The 20,140-nt window shown below is 41.0% G+C and overlaps 1 protein-coding gene across 1 annotated transcript in view; it reads right to left on the bottom strand.

The window, feature by feature from the left end:
• ank2b (ankyrin 2b, neuronal) overlaps positions 1-20,140 on the bottom strand; it is a gene marked incomplete at its 5' end in the record, with an annotated part of 73,811 nt that overhangs the window by 26,717 nt on the left and 26,954 nt on the right. The window contains 18 exons of the mRNA XM_083992671.1: positions 51-255; positions 378-589; positions 1,149-1,303; positions 2,831-2,929; positions 3,820-4,044; positions 6,018-6,056; positions 7,314-7,417; positions 7,554-7,641; positions 9,179-9,332; positions 11,860-11,919; positions 12,042-12,114; positions 12,658-12,756; positions 12,861-12,959; positions 13,113-13,211; positions 13,370-13,468; positions 14,760-14,957; positions 16,849-16,947; positions 17,441-17,539. Of these exons, the coding sequence (XP_083848797.1) occupies positions 51-255; positions 378-589; positions 1,149-1,303; positions 2,831-2,929; positions 3,820-4,044; positions 6,018-6,056; positions 7,314-7,417; positions 7,554-7,641; positions 9,179-9,332; positions 11,860-11,919; positions 12,042-12,114; positions 12,658-12,756; positions 12,861-12,959; positions 13,113-13,211; positions 13,370-13,468; positions 14,760-14,957; positions 16,849-16,947; positions 17,441-17,539 (2,206 nt within the window). The remainder of the gene's footprint in view (positions 1-50; positions 256-377; positions 590-1,148; positions 1,304-2,830; positions 2,930-3,819; positions 4,045-6,017; positions 6,057-7,313; positions 7,418-7,553; positions 7,642-9,178; positions 9,333-11,859; positions 11,920-12,041; positions 12,115-12,657; positions 12,757-12,860; positions 12,960-13,112; positions 13,212-13,369; positions 13,469-14,759; positions 14,958-16,848; positions 16,948-17,440; positions 17,540-20,140) is intronic.

Genomic DNA, 20,140 nt, shown 5'->3' with positions numbered 1-20,140 from the left:
TAAGTTAGTGTCTTTGGTCTATTCACGGATTTAAATGTGTGTTAACTAACCAGTGATGCTACAGAGCAGTCGTAACGTTGGCGTGTCGCCTCCGAAACCGTTCAGGACCGGGTCGGAGTTGCTCCTGGGGACAGGGATGGTCATGGTGATGGGTTTATGGAACTTCCTCCGACGCGGCTCCAGGGTGACGATGGGGCTGAAGGTGGCCTTGTTCCCCAGGATCTTCCTCACCGCGTCTATATTGACCGGCTGAGCCTGGAACAGCAGACAGAGAGAGAGGGTGATGGTCTGAACTGAGGCTCTGCATTGAGGACCGTCTTGGCTGCAGAGAACTTTGTGCCATTCACTACGATAATAAGAAGGTAAAGGCACATTACCTGCAGTCCGACTCTGATCCTCTTAGTGAGGGCCCCCTCGGGAAAAACTGCCTGCACTTGGGGCACGACGGTGCTGCTCAGGATTCCTCCCTCAGGTCCAATCAGATTACTGTCCTGCTTGATGCGTGACACCACCGCGAAGTACTGAGGAAAGTCTCTGGTGATGATGCGGCAGATGCGCTTCCTCTCCAGCTCCTCAGGGGGGTCCAGCTCTGGAGGAGGGGAAGCAAAGAAAAGACGTCTGTCAGGGACGCTAACGTCGGGATGTTCATTTATTTCATGCAGTCTGCACCAGTGTTTCCCAACCGGGGGGGGACTTGGACCCCTAGTGGTACTTTGTGTATTTGCAGGGGGTGCTTAAAATTATAACATATAATTTTATTGAGTGACCTTAAATAGAGACTGGAGCCGTCATTATTGCTTAAACTGCAGAAGCTAAACTAATTGGCATTTTCCCCCAATCTCATATGTTTTAATGGGAAATTTGTCATGTTATAATAAAAAGACACATTTTGATGGTTTTGATTCACTCGTTTGCCTTTTTAAATTTACTGCATTATGCCGTCACTAATTGGGCTTTTATTGTGAATCACGAGATGATGTAAAACTCACTATTTGCCGTTTGTTATACACCTCTGCGAAATACAGCATTGAAATTGCAAATTTACCGTTAATAACTACGACACAAATAAAAAGGCTATTTCTATTTCTGTCAAATTGGTGTGGGACTTTTTTTTGCCACCACCTTTCTTGACGCCATCAGAAACTGACCCTCGTCCATGCCGTTGAGTATCTGGTTGAGCTCTTCCTGCGTGTGCTCACAGTGATGCTCCTTCCAGCTCTCGCCCGTCTCACTCCTCAGGATCACCAGCTCCCGCTCTTTCCCCCGCAGGGCGGCGAAGTGGGGGATCTCCACGATCACAGGACTGAAGGGGGGGTGGGCAGAGGGCAGGTCATGTGACCCAGTGAGACCAGAGTTTGGTGTACAAGAGCCTGTGCTAATGTCTGTAGTTTAGACTATGTGATACTTTGAATCTTCACACTTGAGCTAATTTACTTGGGCTTTGTCAACACCATTAATCAATGTTGGTCTCTACATTCTTGGTTTTCAGTTCAGAAGTCTGTTTGGTTTCTGTGAAGTCTGAATTAGCCAAACCTGTGACCTTGGTGATGTAAATTCAGCTTCTCACCTTCTTTAGCATGTTGGCTTTAGCATTAGCGTCGAATCACCCATGCTACTGTAGTAGTCTCATACGTGATTGGTTGGAGCTACAAGTTAGCCATCCACCATTTACTGGCTAGCTACCATTGAAATAACTTTGCGCTTGAGTGGAGTGACAATGATATTGTGTCAAAAAAACACTTTACCTCATTGATTCTGGTGGATTAGCTAGCGTGTGCCCTGTAGCATGGTGCCTATTCAACTCAGTGTCAACACTCAGGCAACTTTCCAGGTTTGCAAACTGAGCTGTTACTGAGCTGAACCTTAATCACTTGCTGTGAAAGAGGTCACATGGCAAGCTGCAAGTAGCGGCAGGGCACGTAGCCATGATGTCTTTTTATCTTCTTGGTTTAATTAGCTATGTAGAAGGTGAGTCAGCCCACATGAGAAAAGTAAGTGTCTATGTCTACAATAATATTTGAATAAGTGACTTGAATAATTACCTGATATGCATACTCACAACAAGCTAGCTACAACAAATGTCTATATGAAGCATGCTACATACAGTACAATACAACACAGCTATTCACTTAGAACTGCTGAACCTTTCATGTGATATTTAGATGGTTCTTTGGCCTGACAGAGCATGATACTTACAGGAAAAAATACAATATATAGAATTTATATAACCTGATTTGGTCCTTATGTTATTTGTTTACTTCTATTGCTCCATAATGTGGAGAAAAATGGAGAAGTATATTTAGAATCAAGGTTTTACAGCTAAAATCTTACAAGAAAATTGGCTGAAATTGGGAATTACTGTAATTTTATCCTTATTTTTGGGAATTAGTCTGTTTGTCAAGTTAACAGTTAGATAACAGCAAGAACCATCATGTGGTTGAATCACCTACGGACCCATTACTACCTACCAGGCCATACAACCGTTTAAATTTCACACAAGAAACAAAAAAGAAGAAAAACAACAATAAAAACATCTATCAAGAGAACAGGGAGCATGAAAACATGAAATGGAGGAAGCTAAGCAGAAAATAAGATTTATATTTAAAAAAAATAAAAATAAACAGTGAGACAGCAGTGTGATGTCTACAGGGTTGGTGAGCAGCAGGTGAGGTTGTGTACGAGACACCAGCACAGGCAGGACAACACATAATAACAACATCAAATAAAAAGGAGGATGTGGACGGGGGGAAAAAACTGTGCGACCGGCATCCATGTATTGTTTCATATGCAAAACAATTGATTTTTTAAAAGTTATTTTTTAAGACCCTACCCGAGGAATTTTGTCCCCGGCGGGCCGAGCTGGAGGATTCTGCTAACCAAGCTCTCCCCCTCGTTAAGAGGTGGAGGGGCGCTCGGGAGGTGGAGTTTACTGTGTGATCAATCAACGATGTGTCCGTATGCAGCAGTGGGAGGGAGAAAGAGCAAACACAATGTTTTTCAAATTGGTCGGGTGCAGGATAGAAACTTCGGGCACTAATGTACAATCTACGGGTGAGAGCTGAATGTCTACGGAGGCTCAAAGTGTCCAAAATTAAATCAAAAATCAAAAATAAATGTAACATATTTAAGTCTATCTATTAATTGAACACACAGGGTGTATATATGTTTTTGAAGACTAGCTATAGCAGAGTACAGAGCCAAACAACAAACAAAAAGTAAAAATTTTAATTCATAATATGGTAATATGGGATGTAAGGCACGTTTATTAACTGTAGAGTGGAGATAAATCATCACATATATCATATATAGTAACTTAGAGCCTCTGATATCAAGTGATGGTAACAATAAACCTATGCTGTCCTGCTCTATCATCACCAGCAGAGGGCAGAGTTGGGGGCAACATATCAAATCAATCATGGTGCATTATACTGGCGGTGGAGTTAATTGAAAGGCTTTTGCATTACGGCTCAGGGGGGAAAAAAGGTTAAAAAGAGTTAGACTGCAGCTGTTAGGAAACAAAAAACAGGGCATGCTGCAGAGCAAAGATAAACGCATCCCTGGCGCCGGGAGGAAGCGAGAGCAGATACAGAAACAGTTTTTAGTGAGGCGGCAGCAGGGGGAAATTAATCTGAAAGAAAAACGGCAGCAAGTCGTATAAAAGCTCCTTGTTAAACAACAACAGAGACAGAGGTAACTCTACTTCCTGTCGTCTTAAATGTCATTTCTTCATTTAACTGTAAAGGTTATCGCCGTAAAATATCAATAAAAGGTGCGTAAAAACTTAAAATAAATGAATGAATGAACATGTGGGGGCCCTACCCGAGGAACTGGGCTCCCGAGGGCCCCACCTCGATGATCCGGCTGGCCAGGCCCTCGCCCTCCACCATGGGGGGCATGGTGGCCAGGCGGTGCCTCTTCACCAGGCGGCAGGTGACCCGCGTGGGCGCGCTGCAGTTCCTGGGCGGGATGATGATGCGCAGGCCGTTGTGCCGGCAACCGCGCATGGCCCCGCCCCGGGCGTCCACCATGAAGCTGACCAGGAAGCTGTGGTGGGACGGGAGGGATTTGCACCAATTAAAATAAACATACATAACTATGTCCGTTAAGTGGTGAGAAAGTCCACACCAAAGTTTTAGTCTAAGAAACTTTATAAAATCTCTGGCAACATGTTTTGAACATCCTGGTGTCTGTTTTCTCAGCACTGAACGGACGAGAAAAGATGAGAATGAGTCGCATTAAAACATTTTTCACTCCACGGCTTCAGGCTCTTCAAGTCACTCCCCATGCAAACAGGCAAATACTGTATGCACATGAATCTCACATCTGAATGGGGGGGTGATGAGGTCGATGATGTCGTACCAACTTGTAATGTGATTGTGTGTGTTGTGGCAACAATGAAGCAAACACGACGACAATGACTGAAACATGAAACACTGGTTATTGAATTCAGCAACACGCCCAGGGGGAGGAAACCGTTAGAGACAAAGAGACCGCTGTCACTGTCGCTGTGGCTCTGATCAGTCAGTTTTATCATCCACAGACAGGAAACATGAAAAACACACCTCAAAAGATGGACATTCCTCCACTTCCTGTCTCCCACTGACTATCCTATCAATTAAAGGCATAAAAGCCCAAAAAATGCTTGTACAGGTGTGTCTGAGAGGACCGAACGGCCAACCAAGTATGATGTCATCTCCATGTGTGTTTTCTGATTGGCCATGACAATTTTCTTCTCTCAAAACCCGATTTCCGATTACGATTTTTTTGTGAAATGACAAAAGGCCAAGAAATTATTTCAAATACGCTATTTTTTATTGAAATAAGTTGGTCATGCTGTGATCTTTAAGTGACTTCAGATAGACTTTAAAATAAACCTGACGCATGAAGACAGTGTGCAGGAGTTTTTTGAACGTCATTGACAGACAGGAAATCAATCCGACCTACTGTACCTTTAACTATAATGTGCTGATTGCTGAATCTTATTTAACACCAAAAGGACCGTACACTTTACACTGCAACAAATTAAAGGAAATAGATTTGCACCAACATGACAATGCTCCACCCACAGGTCACAGGGGTCACCGATGGTCTGATGGATATGAAAATGTTGTGATTTCAACCCAGGTGAGCAGCTGTGGGAGATTCAGGAGCAACATCATCATCATCAAAACAGCACATGTTTGGACTCATATTTCCTGGACTAGGGCTGTCAGAGCGAACTTCGCTATTCGAACAGAATTCAAATTATTTAAAAAAATGAGAACATTCCAAGGTGGAAACTGACAATCAAACGTCTTCCTTCTGCAACGGCGCAAATTAACGTTGTGCGTCGCGACGTTTGGGTAGTAAACTATTTTGTTGTTGTTGTGCGCGACATAGAGCTGCAGCTTCAAATATACAAGTCTTTTTTTAATTGCCCGTTTATTCGGCCGGGGCGCTGCGGCTATGTGCTCCCACACTACATGCACACCTTTTTTTTTTTTTTTATCGCACTACTACTTATAATATTAATTTCCCTTCTTCAAGTTTTATACTGAGGTTGTAAAACTTAAGTGTGTTGCAAATGTTACATTACAGATTTGTTTGGTGCCCTCTAGTGGACACCGGATGTGGTAATAATAAGCTTGTATATGTATAATGAGCTACATTACAAATTTGAATATAATTTGAATATTTCACATAAGAAGCATTAGAAATTCTAATCTGATTTGGGGGGAAGATTGACAGCCCTATTCTGGACAAATGGTCCAACACCTGACTGAGAGTCTTTACGTTGGTTTTCCTTTAATTTGCCGCCTGTGTGTGGTCGTATCGAGAACCAGGTGTGTACATGTACATGTGCTGTAAGAGAGGGGCAGCGCTGGTTAAGGAGGGCAGTGACACACAAACAATCAAACACCTCTCCACCAGGAGAGCACACTGTGGTGAAGGAGGGGGCAGGGGGAAGACGGTGATGAAGATGAGGAGGAGGAGGAGGAGGAGGAGTGTGATGTAACCAAAGGGTGCAGAGGGGTCACCTGCTGTGGTCTCCATGATCATGGCACGGAGAGGAGTGGCTAAAAAACAAAACCAGCACGTCGGACAGAGAGGAATCAGAAGAGTCAAGCAGAGAAGAGTCAGAGACACCGAGGCCATGTTTGAGGCTTCGCTTTGATATCTGGAGCAACAGTTGAATATGTTGAATAAACTTTACGGTAACCCTTTAATTTACAGGCTGTTAATTACGTGATAATGTCAAGAAATAGCAGAGAAATAACAATTAAATAGCAATTAATTGTTATTTCTTGGCTATTAACAGCCTGTAAATTAAAGGTTCACCAACTTTATTTCTTAGAGTGAGATGAGCAGATTGATATAATCTGATGTCTGTGAGGGGTCTGTGTGTGAGTAACCTGCCTTGGCATAAAGACTGGAAGCAGAAAACTTAAAACTTTCTGGTTAATTTCTTTAACATTTAACTTCAACTTTAACATTTGGAGTCTTTTTTTTTTTTTTTAGCTGGAACTATTTCTTGCCAAAACAGTTTATCCTTCCACCTGCCACTTCTGACCAGTGTTTCCAGCTGTGGCATAACATCACCTCGTGCTAACTCCCAACACCAAAACAGCATAAAGTGTTATTAAATGTATACTTAACTGATTTGGCACAAAAATACAAATGCAAATCAATAAATGCAAATATATGGAACCATAAAGCCTGGAAGCAGCAGCAACTGGGCTACAAATGCCTCTAAATAATACAATTATAATGATAATTTAGTGTTTCAACATGCTGGAACTATTTCTTTCCAGCTGTGTGTAGGCAAACCAAAATGTTGACTCCTGACTCCAAATCAGCAAAATCCCCCAAATGTTGTCTTTTGTTAATAAATTTATACTTCTAAAATAGCACAAAGATATCAATACAAATAAATAAATATAATTGTTCTATATTATTTAGTTAATTTCTTCATTGAGTCTAACGAAGCACAGAAAAAGAAGAGAATCACAAAATTGCAAGAGGCTCATTACAAAATAGAAAACATGCAGCTGCCAAGTGAGAGAAGCACTTGACTCTCTGCACTAGGGATATGACAGATAATTGAAACACTTTGCTAAAATTAAAGCTAATTATACAATGAAGTGTTGTATTTGTGAATGTAAATTAACCACTTGAGTTACACCAACAGCTCTGCTATCGGGACATACAGTAAGAACACAGTCATTGTTTATGTGCCATGTGTTCAGGAAGGAGTTCAGGAAATGATTTCACAGTTTCACATCTGTATTATTTTGTTTTCAGTCTGTAGATAGTGACTGAGTGAGTGTACGTACCCAGAGTGGATGGGGCTGGAGGATAAAGCCACGTTGTCCAGGTTCTCTGTTCCCCAGCTCAGCCTGTACGAGTCCCTGTCGTTCTCTCTGGCCAGTGATGAGAGCTGGAATCAAAGCAAAGAAGCTTATTATAGATAAATAGATAGACAGACCTGTGATCTTTGCTTTAACAGCATGTAACTTTGTCATTTCCCCCTGCAAGTGGCCTTGATGTGACCGCGCTGATCACACCGACTGTACCTGGTGGCTGGTGAGCATCTCATCCAACAGGCCCTCGTGTTTTGGGGAGTAGTAGCTGTGGTGGGTGGGGGTGAAGGACCGGTCGCAGCTGCAAGAGGAAGAGGAAGAGGAAGAGGAGAGAAGTGAGGGTGGTGAAGCTCAGAGATGAAAAACACAAAGAAAAACTAACATTTATTCAACTTGATCTAATGAAGGTCACTTAGGGAGGATTTACAGTATGTAACTAAATGAGTGAACTCATTAAACACAGACTGAGTTTGGGGCCGACTGTTGTTCACAGTTTTTACTGTAGATGTTTTAACGCTGTAATAACAAATACTACGTTGTTGTTTAAATTTAATTTTGATCCTTCCTAAAAAAATAAAGAGCGATCTTAACGGATGTCTAATTAATTTGTCGACTCTCCTGGTTTACACGTTAAGTTAACACGACTTCCTGGTGAGGAAAGTAATTAAACTCATCAGGCTAAAGTAACTTTTACTGGAAAGTATGAGTCAGGATTGACCATCCTCAAAGAAAGATGGTGGAAATGAGCCTTTAAAGAAGAAGAATAAGAAGTAGAAGAAGACAATAAAAAAGAGGACGAAGAAGAAGAAGAAGAAAAAAGAAAAAGAAGAAGAATTCACAGTTCTTTTCAGCTTAAACAACTTAATGATCTACTTTACTTGAGCTAATCGGTTTCATACGTTTTTTTAAAAAGTAAAGTGAACTAATTACATTTTTTCAGTGTAGCAGCATCAAGTCTTGTCACCTTGTTTTACACACAGGTCCTTATATTGTTGCTATAGGAACCATAGGAGTAGCTCATTAAACCAGGTGAACACGCGGCCCCAGACTGACTGTGATAGTTACATTGCAGTGGTTAGTTAACACACAGCGGTGCTGAAGGTTGAAAAAGCCCAACGTGTGGCCACAGCGTCAGCACATACCTTCGCAATCGACTATAGAGGGTGACAATGGACACCAACGATGAAGAATGAGCAGGAGGAGAGGTTGCAAAACACACACACACACACACACACACACATAAACACACACACATAATCAAACACAGGCAAGAGGAAAGGTTTGGTCAGTACACAGATATACATGCATATACAGTTAGAACCAGCACAGTGAATACAGAAACAGAGTCAAAGTACTGTATCATGTTCAATTAATACATTTTGGTAACCCCTTTAATTTACAGGCTGCTAATTATGTGATAATGTGAAGAAATAGCTAAGAAATAACAACTAATTGCATCATAATCTAGAAATAATCGCCAATTTCATAGTGATGTTGAGAAAAACAGCCAAGAAATAACGATTGATTGCATAGAAATGCAAAAAACAGTCAATTGCAAGGACTCTGTGGAGAAAAATTCAAAGCATGTAAAGCATGTGTAATCTTTTGCCTTTATGAAAAACATGACATTACTATGAAACTGATCATTATTTGTAGACTATTTCTTGACATTATCATGTAATTATCATATACAGTAATGAGTGTCTTGTAAATTAAAGGCTTACCATAATTCTTACATATTTATTATTTTCTAATTTAAGCAAAAAAAAGCTTTGACTTTAAAAGCAGAGATTAAAAAAGTTAATCAACCCAAACCAAAACCTTCTCGTCTTATTAACCGACGTACGTACCTGTCCGTTCGTCCTCCCTCCAGGCTGAAGCGGAGGTAGTTCATCCCGTCCAGGTACTGTCCAGGGAGGGAGTCGTCCCCCAGCTCCCTCAGGTCCTCGGCCCTCAGGTACTCGCCTCCGTCGCCCGTCATGGTGTCGTCACCTTGTTGGGAGAGAGAAGGACAGAGGAGCAGAGGTGAGCTCTTTGAATTAACAATAAAAACAGGAACAGGAAGAAGGCGGTATCTGTTAGTGAAGTTACCGCTGATATGATCCACGGACAAACGGACAAACAAATGCTTCAAAATGCAGCTACAACATTTTTAGAGTGAGTTGGAAGATAAAAGGCGGGAAGCACAGGAGGAGGACAAACGGTTTCAGAGCCGACAGCCGACAGCTCATCATGGAAAAAAGTTGTTTAAACTTTATTTTATCTCGTATATCTACATAATGACATCAGCATACTCACCATTTAACCTCTTATTCAGGTTTATTGACTGCATCTACTGTTTGGACTCTAGTAACATTTAATTTCTCCCTCCTCTGTCATGTGACATCAAACGGATGCAGCGTCATAGCAACTGTCTCTAAGCTGTACTAGTTTTCTGGTGAAGCTCTACTTGCTGCTGTTCCTCTAACTGTCCAGCAGGGGTCAGCGTCACTATCGGCTGCAGGTCAACCTGGGCCAAAAACACTCACTGACATCATGTGGTTCGTCAACACTGTGACTCTCTGACCCGTGGAAATAAATATTAAACGAAAAAATTCGGATTATAACAAATCCTCCTGACTCGTGCATTCATGCGATGTAGTAATAAATATGATGTAATGACTTCAGTGCTCTCTGGCTTTGGTTCTCCAAGTCTCTGGACATGATGGTTTAATGAGTATTAACATGGTGTGACTCACATCCTGTCAAGCCCTAGGGATGCTGGGAAGTTTAACTCACTCAGACAGAACGTACCCAAAATACATCAACACCAGCTCCCCAACTATCAGGGTCATATGCAAGAGCCCAGTCACTGTGTGAAGGTAAACTGAAGGAGAAAAATATGTAGTTCTTGCACAAAAGTTTATTTTCTCAAATGTATTATATATTACGTCCATAAACAAGAAAACAAATCATCTGATCCACCACTGTAATAATAATAATAATGGTGGGTGGAGCTTGTCAGGTTGGATGGTGCCATGCCATATTATTATTAACTTTATGCAGGGAATATGTTATTTATTTATGACACCAGTCTGCATGGTTACAATATTAAAATGTGGTGGAATGATTTACGAAACTATGTAATTCGGGTTAAAATAAGTCCTTCCTTCCTCACAATAATAACCTGGTTAAAGAGGAACTATGCAAGTCTAGCCGCTTATCCTCTGTTTTGCTAACCCTCCTATTGGCCATGTGCATTTGTTTACAACAAAACTGGCGAGAAATCAATTAATAGAGCGCTACATAACGTTATAGTATATCATATATAATGTTACGACGTGTTTATTTGTGCAGTCTTATTTGGGTCGGAGGCTCTGATCTTACAAGGTTGGTTTTCAGCCAAGAGGCAATATAGGTGGAAGGCAGAGAGCCTCCATTCTCCCTTTTACAAGTTACATTTATTTAACCATCACTATTACTCCGAAGCAAGATCCTGCATAGTTCCTCTTTAAGTGTGTTGAGCAGACGTGTACTGTAGAGTAAAACCCAAAATATCCTGCGTTTCTCATGAGAATCGAACACAGTTCTCACAGTCATATTCATTCATTACAGCCTCCTCTTTATACAACGCCACTGCACTTTTTCCTCTCCTCTCCTCCTCTGTCGTAAGTGTAACTATGTGTCATAATAACCTGCACATGTGATAATAATCTGTTTTCGACAGAGAACATTATTTTGGGGAATGCTGTCCATCCTCCAGAGGAGTTCAGACACTTGGAGAACCAATGCCAAGCAGCATTTAAGTTGTTCTCTTTCTGTTCAGTTGTTGTTGTCGTGACTTTGGCCCAGGTCTGTTTTATTTAGGAGTTTTATTCTAAAGCAGCAGAACAAGTGACAGACATACTGTAGTCAGACAGAGACGCCCCAGGGCCGAGAGTGTACTGGCTTCCTGGGGAGGGAAGAGTGTGAGGAAATACATTGTTCAGTCACTCATTATCATTATGGTCTGGCTGAGTATTTGACCCACTTCTAAAACACTCAGTACTACTTCATATTGGTAATGGTACCGTTAATGCTACTGTAACAGCTAATGAGGTGAGGATAATCTCAGCCCGTTCCCCTGTGCTCAGTCTTTCCAGGATTAGTTTTATTGTTGTGTTTATTCTCTCTTTCTTCTGTTTTCCCAGAAGATAAAACTCTCAGGACGCTGGCAAAGACAACTTTCTACTATACACTCTATATTTAAGCTCACTGTCTCCAAGACCCATAGCTACAGACTTGACACAGAAAAAAAACAAGAAGCAAAATCCACAAAATGTTCAACTAGGTCTTTAAATAGACGCCAGATACTGAGCTACAGCTGAACTTCAACTTCCCTCTGCTAACCTTTAAACACCGTCCACAGCTGGAACATCAGGAGTTAGTTCTGTACATGCACAACATCATCATCATCATCATCATCATCATCATCATCATCACTCCAGAGTAAAAAACAACAGCACAGCAGGTCGTCACACCGAGCACAAGGCTGCGATACCTTCCAAGTCCTTGAAGTCATCAGACATAGCATCATCATCATCATCAATGGATCTGAACGCTGAGGGTGAACAGCACAGTCACACACTACAACTACAGCTGCTGATTGACCTGATCACCTGATCAATCTAGGATCAATAATAAAAACCAGTTTGTGTCTGAATGTTCTGGATCAGGACTCACCTTCTTCATCAGAGACGTCCAGGACTTCAGTCATGGTCTCCGGGACGTTCAGCTTGTGTTTCTCTGTCACCGTCTGAAAAAAAAACATGGCAAGAAATGACATGCCTGATCACACTTCACTTTTATTTTATTTGATTTAACCACTACTTTATTAATCCTCAATGGGAAATTCATTATCAATTTGTTATAAATTATCGACCTATGAGATAAAATGTGTTATTTCTTCATATTTTGATTAGATGAATTAGAAAACAGGTTATAAAGATGCTGGTTGGCTCAATGTTTTCAAGATATCTCATGATAAATCACAATGCCTCATAACTTCCAAAGTACAGTAGAGCAATTAAAATGGTACCACAAGTTTGTAAATTAATCTTCACTTTGAGACTTATACTGTACATTTACTGTATGTAATTATTCCCCAACTGCTGCATCTTTTCCTCTATCAGTGATTTATTTATCTTGATCTTTAATCTGTTTATCAGGTCAAATTTAGCTACTTTTATCTGTGAGGTTGTTGCCTTGTAGACCAGTGTTGATGATTTTGATAGTTGTGTGTGTGTGTGTGTGTGTGTGTGCGTGCGTGTGTGTGCGTGTGTGCGTGTGCATTTCGTACCGTGGTGGTGGTGATGATTTCCTCCGTGACGACCCTCAGCGTGTCCACCACAGAGATGTAGCCCAGCCTCCGAGCAATACCCAGAGCCGTGTTACCGTTCTGAGGGAGAAATAAAAAAGATAATAATAATAAAATGAGTGTATCCGTGTGTGTGTGTGTGTGTGTGTGTGTGTGTTTGTGCGGAGGGATTAATGTCCACGCACCACAGTGACAGCGTTGGGCTTGGCACCGTGCTGCAGCAGGACGTTGATGATGTGTGTGTTGCCCTGCTGAGCCGCCTGGTGGAGGGGAGTGTATCCGTTCTGGAGGAGAGGAAGAAAGAAAGAAGGAAAGGAGGAAGAAGAAGAAGGAATAACGTGTAAATACAACAAAATATATTATATTTGTTTAATTTTCATGTTAAAAACGTATCCTCTATAGTTAAATCATCTGAACTCTTCGACTCGTCTCGGTACCTTGGTCTTGGAGTTGACGTTGGCTCCACTCTGGAGCAGGAAGTTGACCATCTTGGCGTTACCATAGTGACAAGCCACAATGAGCGGTGTGTATCCCAACTGCAAAAGAAAAAAGGGCAACAAATCATCAATAAAACAGGATACATCACTCATCATTATAAAAACTGAATATAATTATAAACCAGATGATGAAAAGTGTTTTAAAGCTGCAAGAAGCAACAAGACAAACAGTGGTAACAGTGTCAGTGAGTTCATACTTTGGTCTGCTGGTCGAGGTTGGCTCCGTTCTTGGCGAGGATCTCGGCCACAGACACTCTGTCCTCCTGGGCCGCCAGATGGAGGGCAGTCAGGCCGCTCTGCAGGACACACACACACACACACACACACACACACAGAGTTAAATCTCAGCAAACACATTCAGACCAGAGTGTGTCCGTTCCGTCCTGTCATATAACATCATGTAGATGGAAGCAGCAGGTTGTTTTGTTACAGGCTTTATGCAATAAAACCAAATCACTTTCTATTCTTCTTGTTGATCGTCCATATTGTTCTTATTTAATTGGTTTAATCATCTGTTGTAATTTTGTCTATCTTCCTCTGAATCTGTCTTTTTTTTATCCAATAACTACTGAAGCTGCCAATGGGTGGCCACAATCTCACATATTTACATTTTTAATGTTCATTAATATGTACTGTCTGATTTTTAAAGGGATAGTTCCGCTCCTTAACTGTTTAACTGGAGCCGATGGTGCTGAGAAACCAACTAGGACTGGTACTAAGGGTGTGTTAGTACCGTGTGTGTGTGTATTATAGTGTTCAAATAGTTTGTGATTTATTTATTTTAAAGGGATAGTTTAACATTTTGGCAAATTCTCCTATCACCATAATCCCTATAGTCGTAGCAGTAGGTTCGTTACCTTTAATTATCGGTGCATGTTGTTTTGAGATCAGCGGGGCAGAGACGTGAGCTGCTCAGTGAACACAATGGAGGTGAATGATACAGGTCCCCTGTCCCTCATCAAACTCATCAAATACACAATCCAACAACTCCAAAACGCTCTTGTGGACAAGTTGTGACCTGCACATTCACCACGCTATGAGATAATAACAGAACGTTACCAGACAGAGTTGTTTTAGAGGTAACTGCAGCCAGAACTACATTCCAGACACGGTTGCTGGGCGGAGTGATTTCAAAAGTAGTTCAGAGTATTTGCTTCATGTGTCGTAATGTTACATAATTATATGATTATATCACAGCGTGATGAATGTGCAGGTCACAACTTGTCCACCAGAGCGTTTTGGAGTTGTTGGATTGTGTATTTGATGAGTTTGATGAGGGACAGGGGACCTGTACCGTTCACCTCCATTGTGTTCACTGAGCAGCTCACGTTTCTGTCCCGCCGATCTCAAAACAACATGCACCGATTATTAAAGGTAATGAACCTACTGCTATGACTATATTGATTATGGTGATAGGAGAATTTGCCAAAATGTTGAACTATCCCTTTAAAATAAATAAATCACAATCTATTTGAACACTACTGTATAACACACGTCCTAGTTGGTTTCTCCAGTTCAACAGTTACGTAGCTGAGACTCTCCTCTCTCCTCCTCTGCTCTCTAGGTTTCTGCGGTCCGGTCCGTTACCTTGGTTTGGACGTTGACCTCGGCTCCCTTGGTGATGAGCAGCGCGGCCATGTCGGCGTGGCCCTCCTGGGAGGCCAGGTGCAGCGGCGTGACGCCCTGCTTGGTCAGGATGCTGGTCTCGGCTCCGTACTGCAGCAGCACCGTGGCGATCTCCATCTGGTTCTTCTTCGCCGCGATGTGGAGCGGAGTGTAGCCGTTCTGATGGACACACACACAGGAAGTGATGTCACTTTGATGCACCGTTGTGTTTTCACTGCATAGTGCACATGGGAACGTATCATCCTAACAAGTGTGATGTGTGTGTCTGTGAGCCATAGAGCTGCATTGTTGTCTGGTAACACATCAGTGACGCACTCTGCTCCTTTACTACCATGAATACACACTCTGTACTTTGGACACACACACACACACACACACACACACACACACACACACACACACACACACACACACACACACACACACACACACACACACACACACACACACACACACACACACACACACACACACACACACACACACACACACACACACACACACACACACACTATTCTGTCACAAAAGATACACACTAGTGCACCAGAGGAGGATTAATCCACTGCTGAAACTAGCTCCCAATCCCAACCAAGATGTTTAACACAAATGCTGTAAAGGAGGGGGTTGTGAGGTCATCAAGATTATATTATGCTTAATAAAAATGTAAAAAATCCCAATATAATATAATATAATATAATATAATATAATATAATATAATATAATATAATATAATATAATATACTTAATAATCATTATGTATTAACAAAAATAATGGGAACTGCTGTTTATTTTTGTAAATAAAAGTAAAGTTGAACTGGTTGTGTTGGACACAAACAGGGGGGGGCTTCAAGCAAAAAAGGTTAGGAACCACTGTAATAAAGAGTATATAAATACAGAAAAGTTAGACAAAAGTCCAACTTCCTGTTCTGTCATTATCACTTGGACTAAGTGGCGCTGATTCCTGCCTGTGTCTTCATTTTATGTGTTCAGTTGTTTTTCTGTTGGCATTTATTATCTTTATATATATACTAGATATAGTGCTGTATGTACTGTACACTACCAGTCAAAAGTTTGGACACACTTTCTCATTCAATATTTTTCCTCAATTTTTAATACAATCTTCTGATTCCAACTGAAGACAACAAAACTATGAAGGGACATATGGAGTTATGTAGTAAACAGTTTAGATGTTTTTAAGTATCCTACAGAAGAGGATTAGGGCCGCTGTAGGTAAAAAAAATAAAGTGAGTTCTGACTTCAAACTCAGAATTCTGACTTTGTTTTTAGTTTTTAGTTAAAAAAAAAAAAGAGTAAATAAAAATCTCCTAGACTGTCTCTGGAGATTTCTTCTTTCTTTCTCATCACCTGAACTGGTTTTCCAACAGTGTTGAAGGAGTTCCCAGAGGAGCTGAGCTCCTTGTTACTGTTTTACTTTCACTCTGTGGTCCGACTCATCCCAAACCATCTCAGTTGGGTTTAGATCAGGTGACAGATAACACTTTTGTTTTAACAAACATTTTTGTGTTTACTGCATAACTCCATATGTATTCCTTCATAGTTTTGATCTCTTACGTTTGAATCTACAAAGTAGAAAAGTAACAATAAAGAAAGACCACTGATTGAGAAGGTGTGTCTAAACTTTTGACTGGTATATGTTTTCCTCCTCACAGAGATCACAATATATCATATTTCAACCATATCCCTAATATAAAGCCATATATTTATATAAATAGAGCTCTATGTTGAACTGAGTAATATTAATAGTGTTTTATATCTTTAATAATGAAGGAGGTCAAGATCTGCCAAACTTTAACCTGCACTGAATGAAAACTGGAAGATTAACCTCACTCAGCACCTGGATATGTAAAAAAAAAAAAAAAAAAAAAAAAAAAGTTAAGCTGCTTTGCCATGAAACAAAACTCTCAATATCCTGGTGTAAAAGCTCAGGAGACTCTTATCTTCTCCTACAGATGTGTGGAGACATTATGAAACATCTGTAAGCATCTGGAGCGTCTCTCCTCTCCTCTCCTCTGGGTGTGTGGACTCTCACCTTGGCCATGGTGTGGGGCGACGCTCCTTTGTCCAATAGCAGGAGCGCAACCTTCTGGTTATCGTAATGAGCTGCGACATGGAGCGGGGTGAGGCCGTTCTGTCGGGGAGGGACGGTCAGTGCACAGGAATTAATGAGCCAATTAGCGCAGCGTGAAGCCATTAACACCACACACACACACAGACACACACACAGAGTTAATAGAGGGGGTGAGACTGCAGGTTGAGATGAACTGGAGTTAAATGAGACAGCAGAGTCTGGGAGGAGGATTATTACTGGGCGGGTCCTTAGAAGAATATAATCAAAGAAAAAAAAAAGGAATCTGGAATTAAAAAGGTTTCTGTTCTGTTATCGGTTTGTGTTTCCTGGAAGAAATCAAAGTTAATGCAAAAAAAAAAGAAGAAAAAAAAAAAAAGGAAACAGCTGATCATGACTCAGCAGACTCAGTCTTACCGGTGCTTTCGACGTAAACTTCACCTCAACACAGAAAAAATGCCGATACACCGTTTAAATGAACATGAAAAGATGAATGTAATTAATATTGTGTTGGATGTTTTTAAGAAATAAAAAATAAAATACAGTTTGTTCATACCTTCCCAGCAGAGTCGGGTGGAGCGCGGCGCTGCAGCAGGAGTTTGGCCACGTCCAGGCTTCCGTACTTAGAGGCCACATGGAGAGGAGTGAAACCTTTCTGTGGAGAGACACAGAGAGGAGGAGGAGGATGAAGAAGGAGGAGGAGGAAGAGCAGCGTGTGTCACTGGTTCCTCTGATCTACAGACAAATCTTCTCATCACACACTGAACCGCATTTAAACTTTAATTTGCACTCAAAAAAATATGGTAACACTTTATAATAAGTAAACACAATTAAACATTAGTTAAGCATTAATAAATACTGAATTCTTCATTTATAATGCATGAATACTCATTAGTATGTAGTTTATAAACATAGTTTGTGCTTATGAATGATGAGTAAAACATTTTTAACTGTGTTTATAAACTACATACTAATGAGTATTCATGTGTTATAAATGAAGAATTCAGTATTTAAAGGGACACTGAGAGTCCTCAGTGTCCCTTTAAATACTGAATTCTTCATTTATAAGCTCAAAGCTAAGTGCTTTCACACTACATTTCCCATGAGCCTCCACGCGCATGGTGAAATTGTTGGACCGGCGCAAGACGGACGAAAGCGAATATATTTGCCAAGAATGTTTTCATTGATCAAGAACGAAAGTCAGAGGTTCGAAGACGATCAGATACCGTTGTAGTTCCGACCATAAGTGGCGATCCGGCAGCGTTTTTCCCTGACCCGCTGGGCAGCGTCCACAAAACCGAAAGTATGAAATGCTGGGCGAGTCGACCACTAAATAATAATAACAAAATAACGATAAAGACAAAACGATATATTTATCGAAAATTGAATTGAAGTGGTAACGTAGATTCATCCACATTAATATGAGACTCTTTTATAGCCAAATACAAACTCCTCGTTGTCCCTTTAATGCTTAACTGATTAATAGTGTGTACTTATCATAAAGTGTTAGCAAAGAAAGAAAGAAAGAAAAGAAACTGGTCCAATTCAACAACATGAATTATTGGAGTCATTTCCACTTGGATGTCACTTCCTGTGATGAACCAGCAGAGGGCGCTCTGTCACTGTTCTAATATTGACACTGAGAGGAGGAGGAGGAGGAGGAGGAGGAGGAGGAGGAGGGCCAGAGGAGCGGTGTGAGGACGGCCCGGCCCTGCCCATGGAGGGAGCCGTCCTTTGTTTGTCAAACCCCTGGATGATGTGTGATGATGTCACAGCTGCTCGGACGGAGACGGACAGAGGACGATAAAGATAAAGATAAAGATACGACTGATAGACGGAGTTAACGTCGGTCTCTAAACAAATCAAATCAAGGGCACCGGCTGTTGTGGACATGTCAGTGTCAATATGAGCATGACAACAACTTTCCCCCTGGTTTGGTTGCCATAGGAACAGTCACGCCCTTCACCCCCCCCCCCCCCCCCCCCCCCCCCGGAGAGAAACCAAACAGAGACATCAGGAGGAGGCAGCGACCAGACATCACAGAGCTGCGTCTCGCCGTGTGAATAAAGACAAGATGCGTCCACTGGTGAACACCTCCACAGATGATGATGATGAAGATGATGATGATGATGATGATGATGATGATGAAGATGAAGATGATGATGAAGATGATGGTGGTGAATCCCTTGGTTTTAGACGTCATGTATAATTCAGAGGGAAGCAGCAGCTTCTCAGGTTCATCAATCATTCATGAAAAAGTGGGTCAAAGACAGAAAACCTGCCGATGCTGCCGCCGCCGCCGCCACGGTAACCTCTTTCTGTCAGCGCTGCAGGACGACGGATACGTGACGTTACCGTAGGCGACCGATACTACAGTACAACAACTGGTCTGGATCATCAGGGTCAATTTGACTGTGTTAGAGGATCCAGCCTTTTTTTTATTTTTATTTTTTTATCAATCACAACAGTGAAACATAACGGCGTCCTGTCAGTGGATGCAACAGGAGCCAGAAACAACAACAAGCTACAATCTGTTCATTAATTAGCCTGTAAACACTTTATAAATCATTTATAAGTTTGTATAAATAATAATTAAAAGGGGCAACGGCCTGTGTGACCTGCCAAATAGTGATCCCACATCTGATTCCCTCATTAGTACCTTTAATGAGCAGTAATCATATTTTGATCCTGCTGAATAGTGAGCCTTGTTTATAATTGTTTATTTATGATTTGTAAAATGTTTGCAACCAAATTAGGAACCTATTTATACACAATTTATAAATCCTTCATAAGGGTAGTGTTTAGTGCCACGTCACAGAATTTAATATTTACCTGTTTTGTTCATTTTGAGCGATAAAACAGATAAATTGTGCCAATTTGGATTAAAGACAAAACTGTTCTATGCAAAACAAACTCATTCACTGTACTTTGAAAAATATATTAAAGAAATACACAATAAATATAATAATATGCATCAATAAACAATAACCTGTTATAATATTGATGTAAAACAAAGCATTTTTGCTGAATAGTGTGCTCAGGTAACACTTAATAATAAGTAAACACTATTAAGTATTAGTTAAGTATTAGATTGATTACATTGATAAGCACTAACTGTATTTATAAACTACATACTAATGAGTATTCTTGCATTATAAATGAATAATTCAGTATTTGTTAATGCTTAACAGTGTGTACTTATGATAAAGTGTTACCATGTTCTCATTAAGAAAGAAAGTAAAAGTTAATTGATTCA

This window comes from Trachurus trachurus (genome assembly GCF_905171665.1).
Source record: "Trachurus trachurus genome assembly, chromosome: 18".
NCBI lineage: Eukaryota > Metazoa > Chordata > Actinopteri > Carangiformes > Carangidae > Trachurus > Trachurus trachurus.
This window is presented reverse-complemented; position numbering and strand designations above follow the sequence as displayed.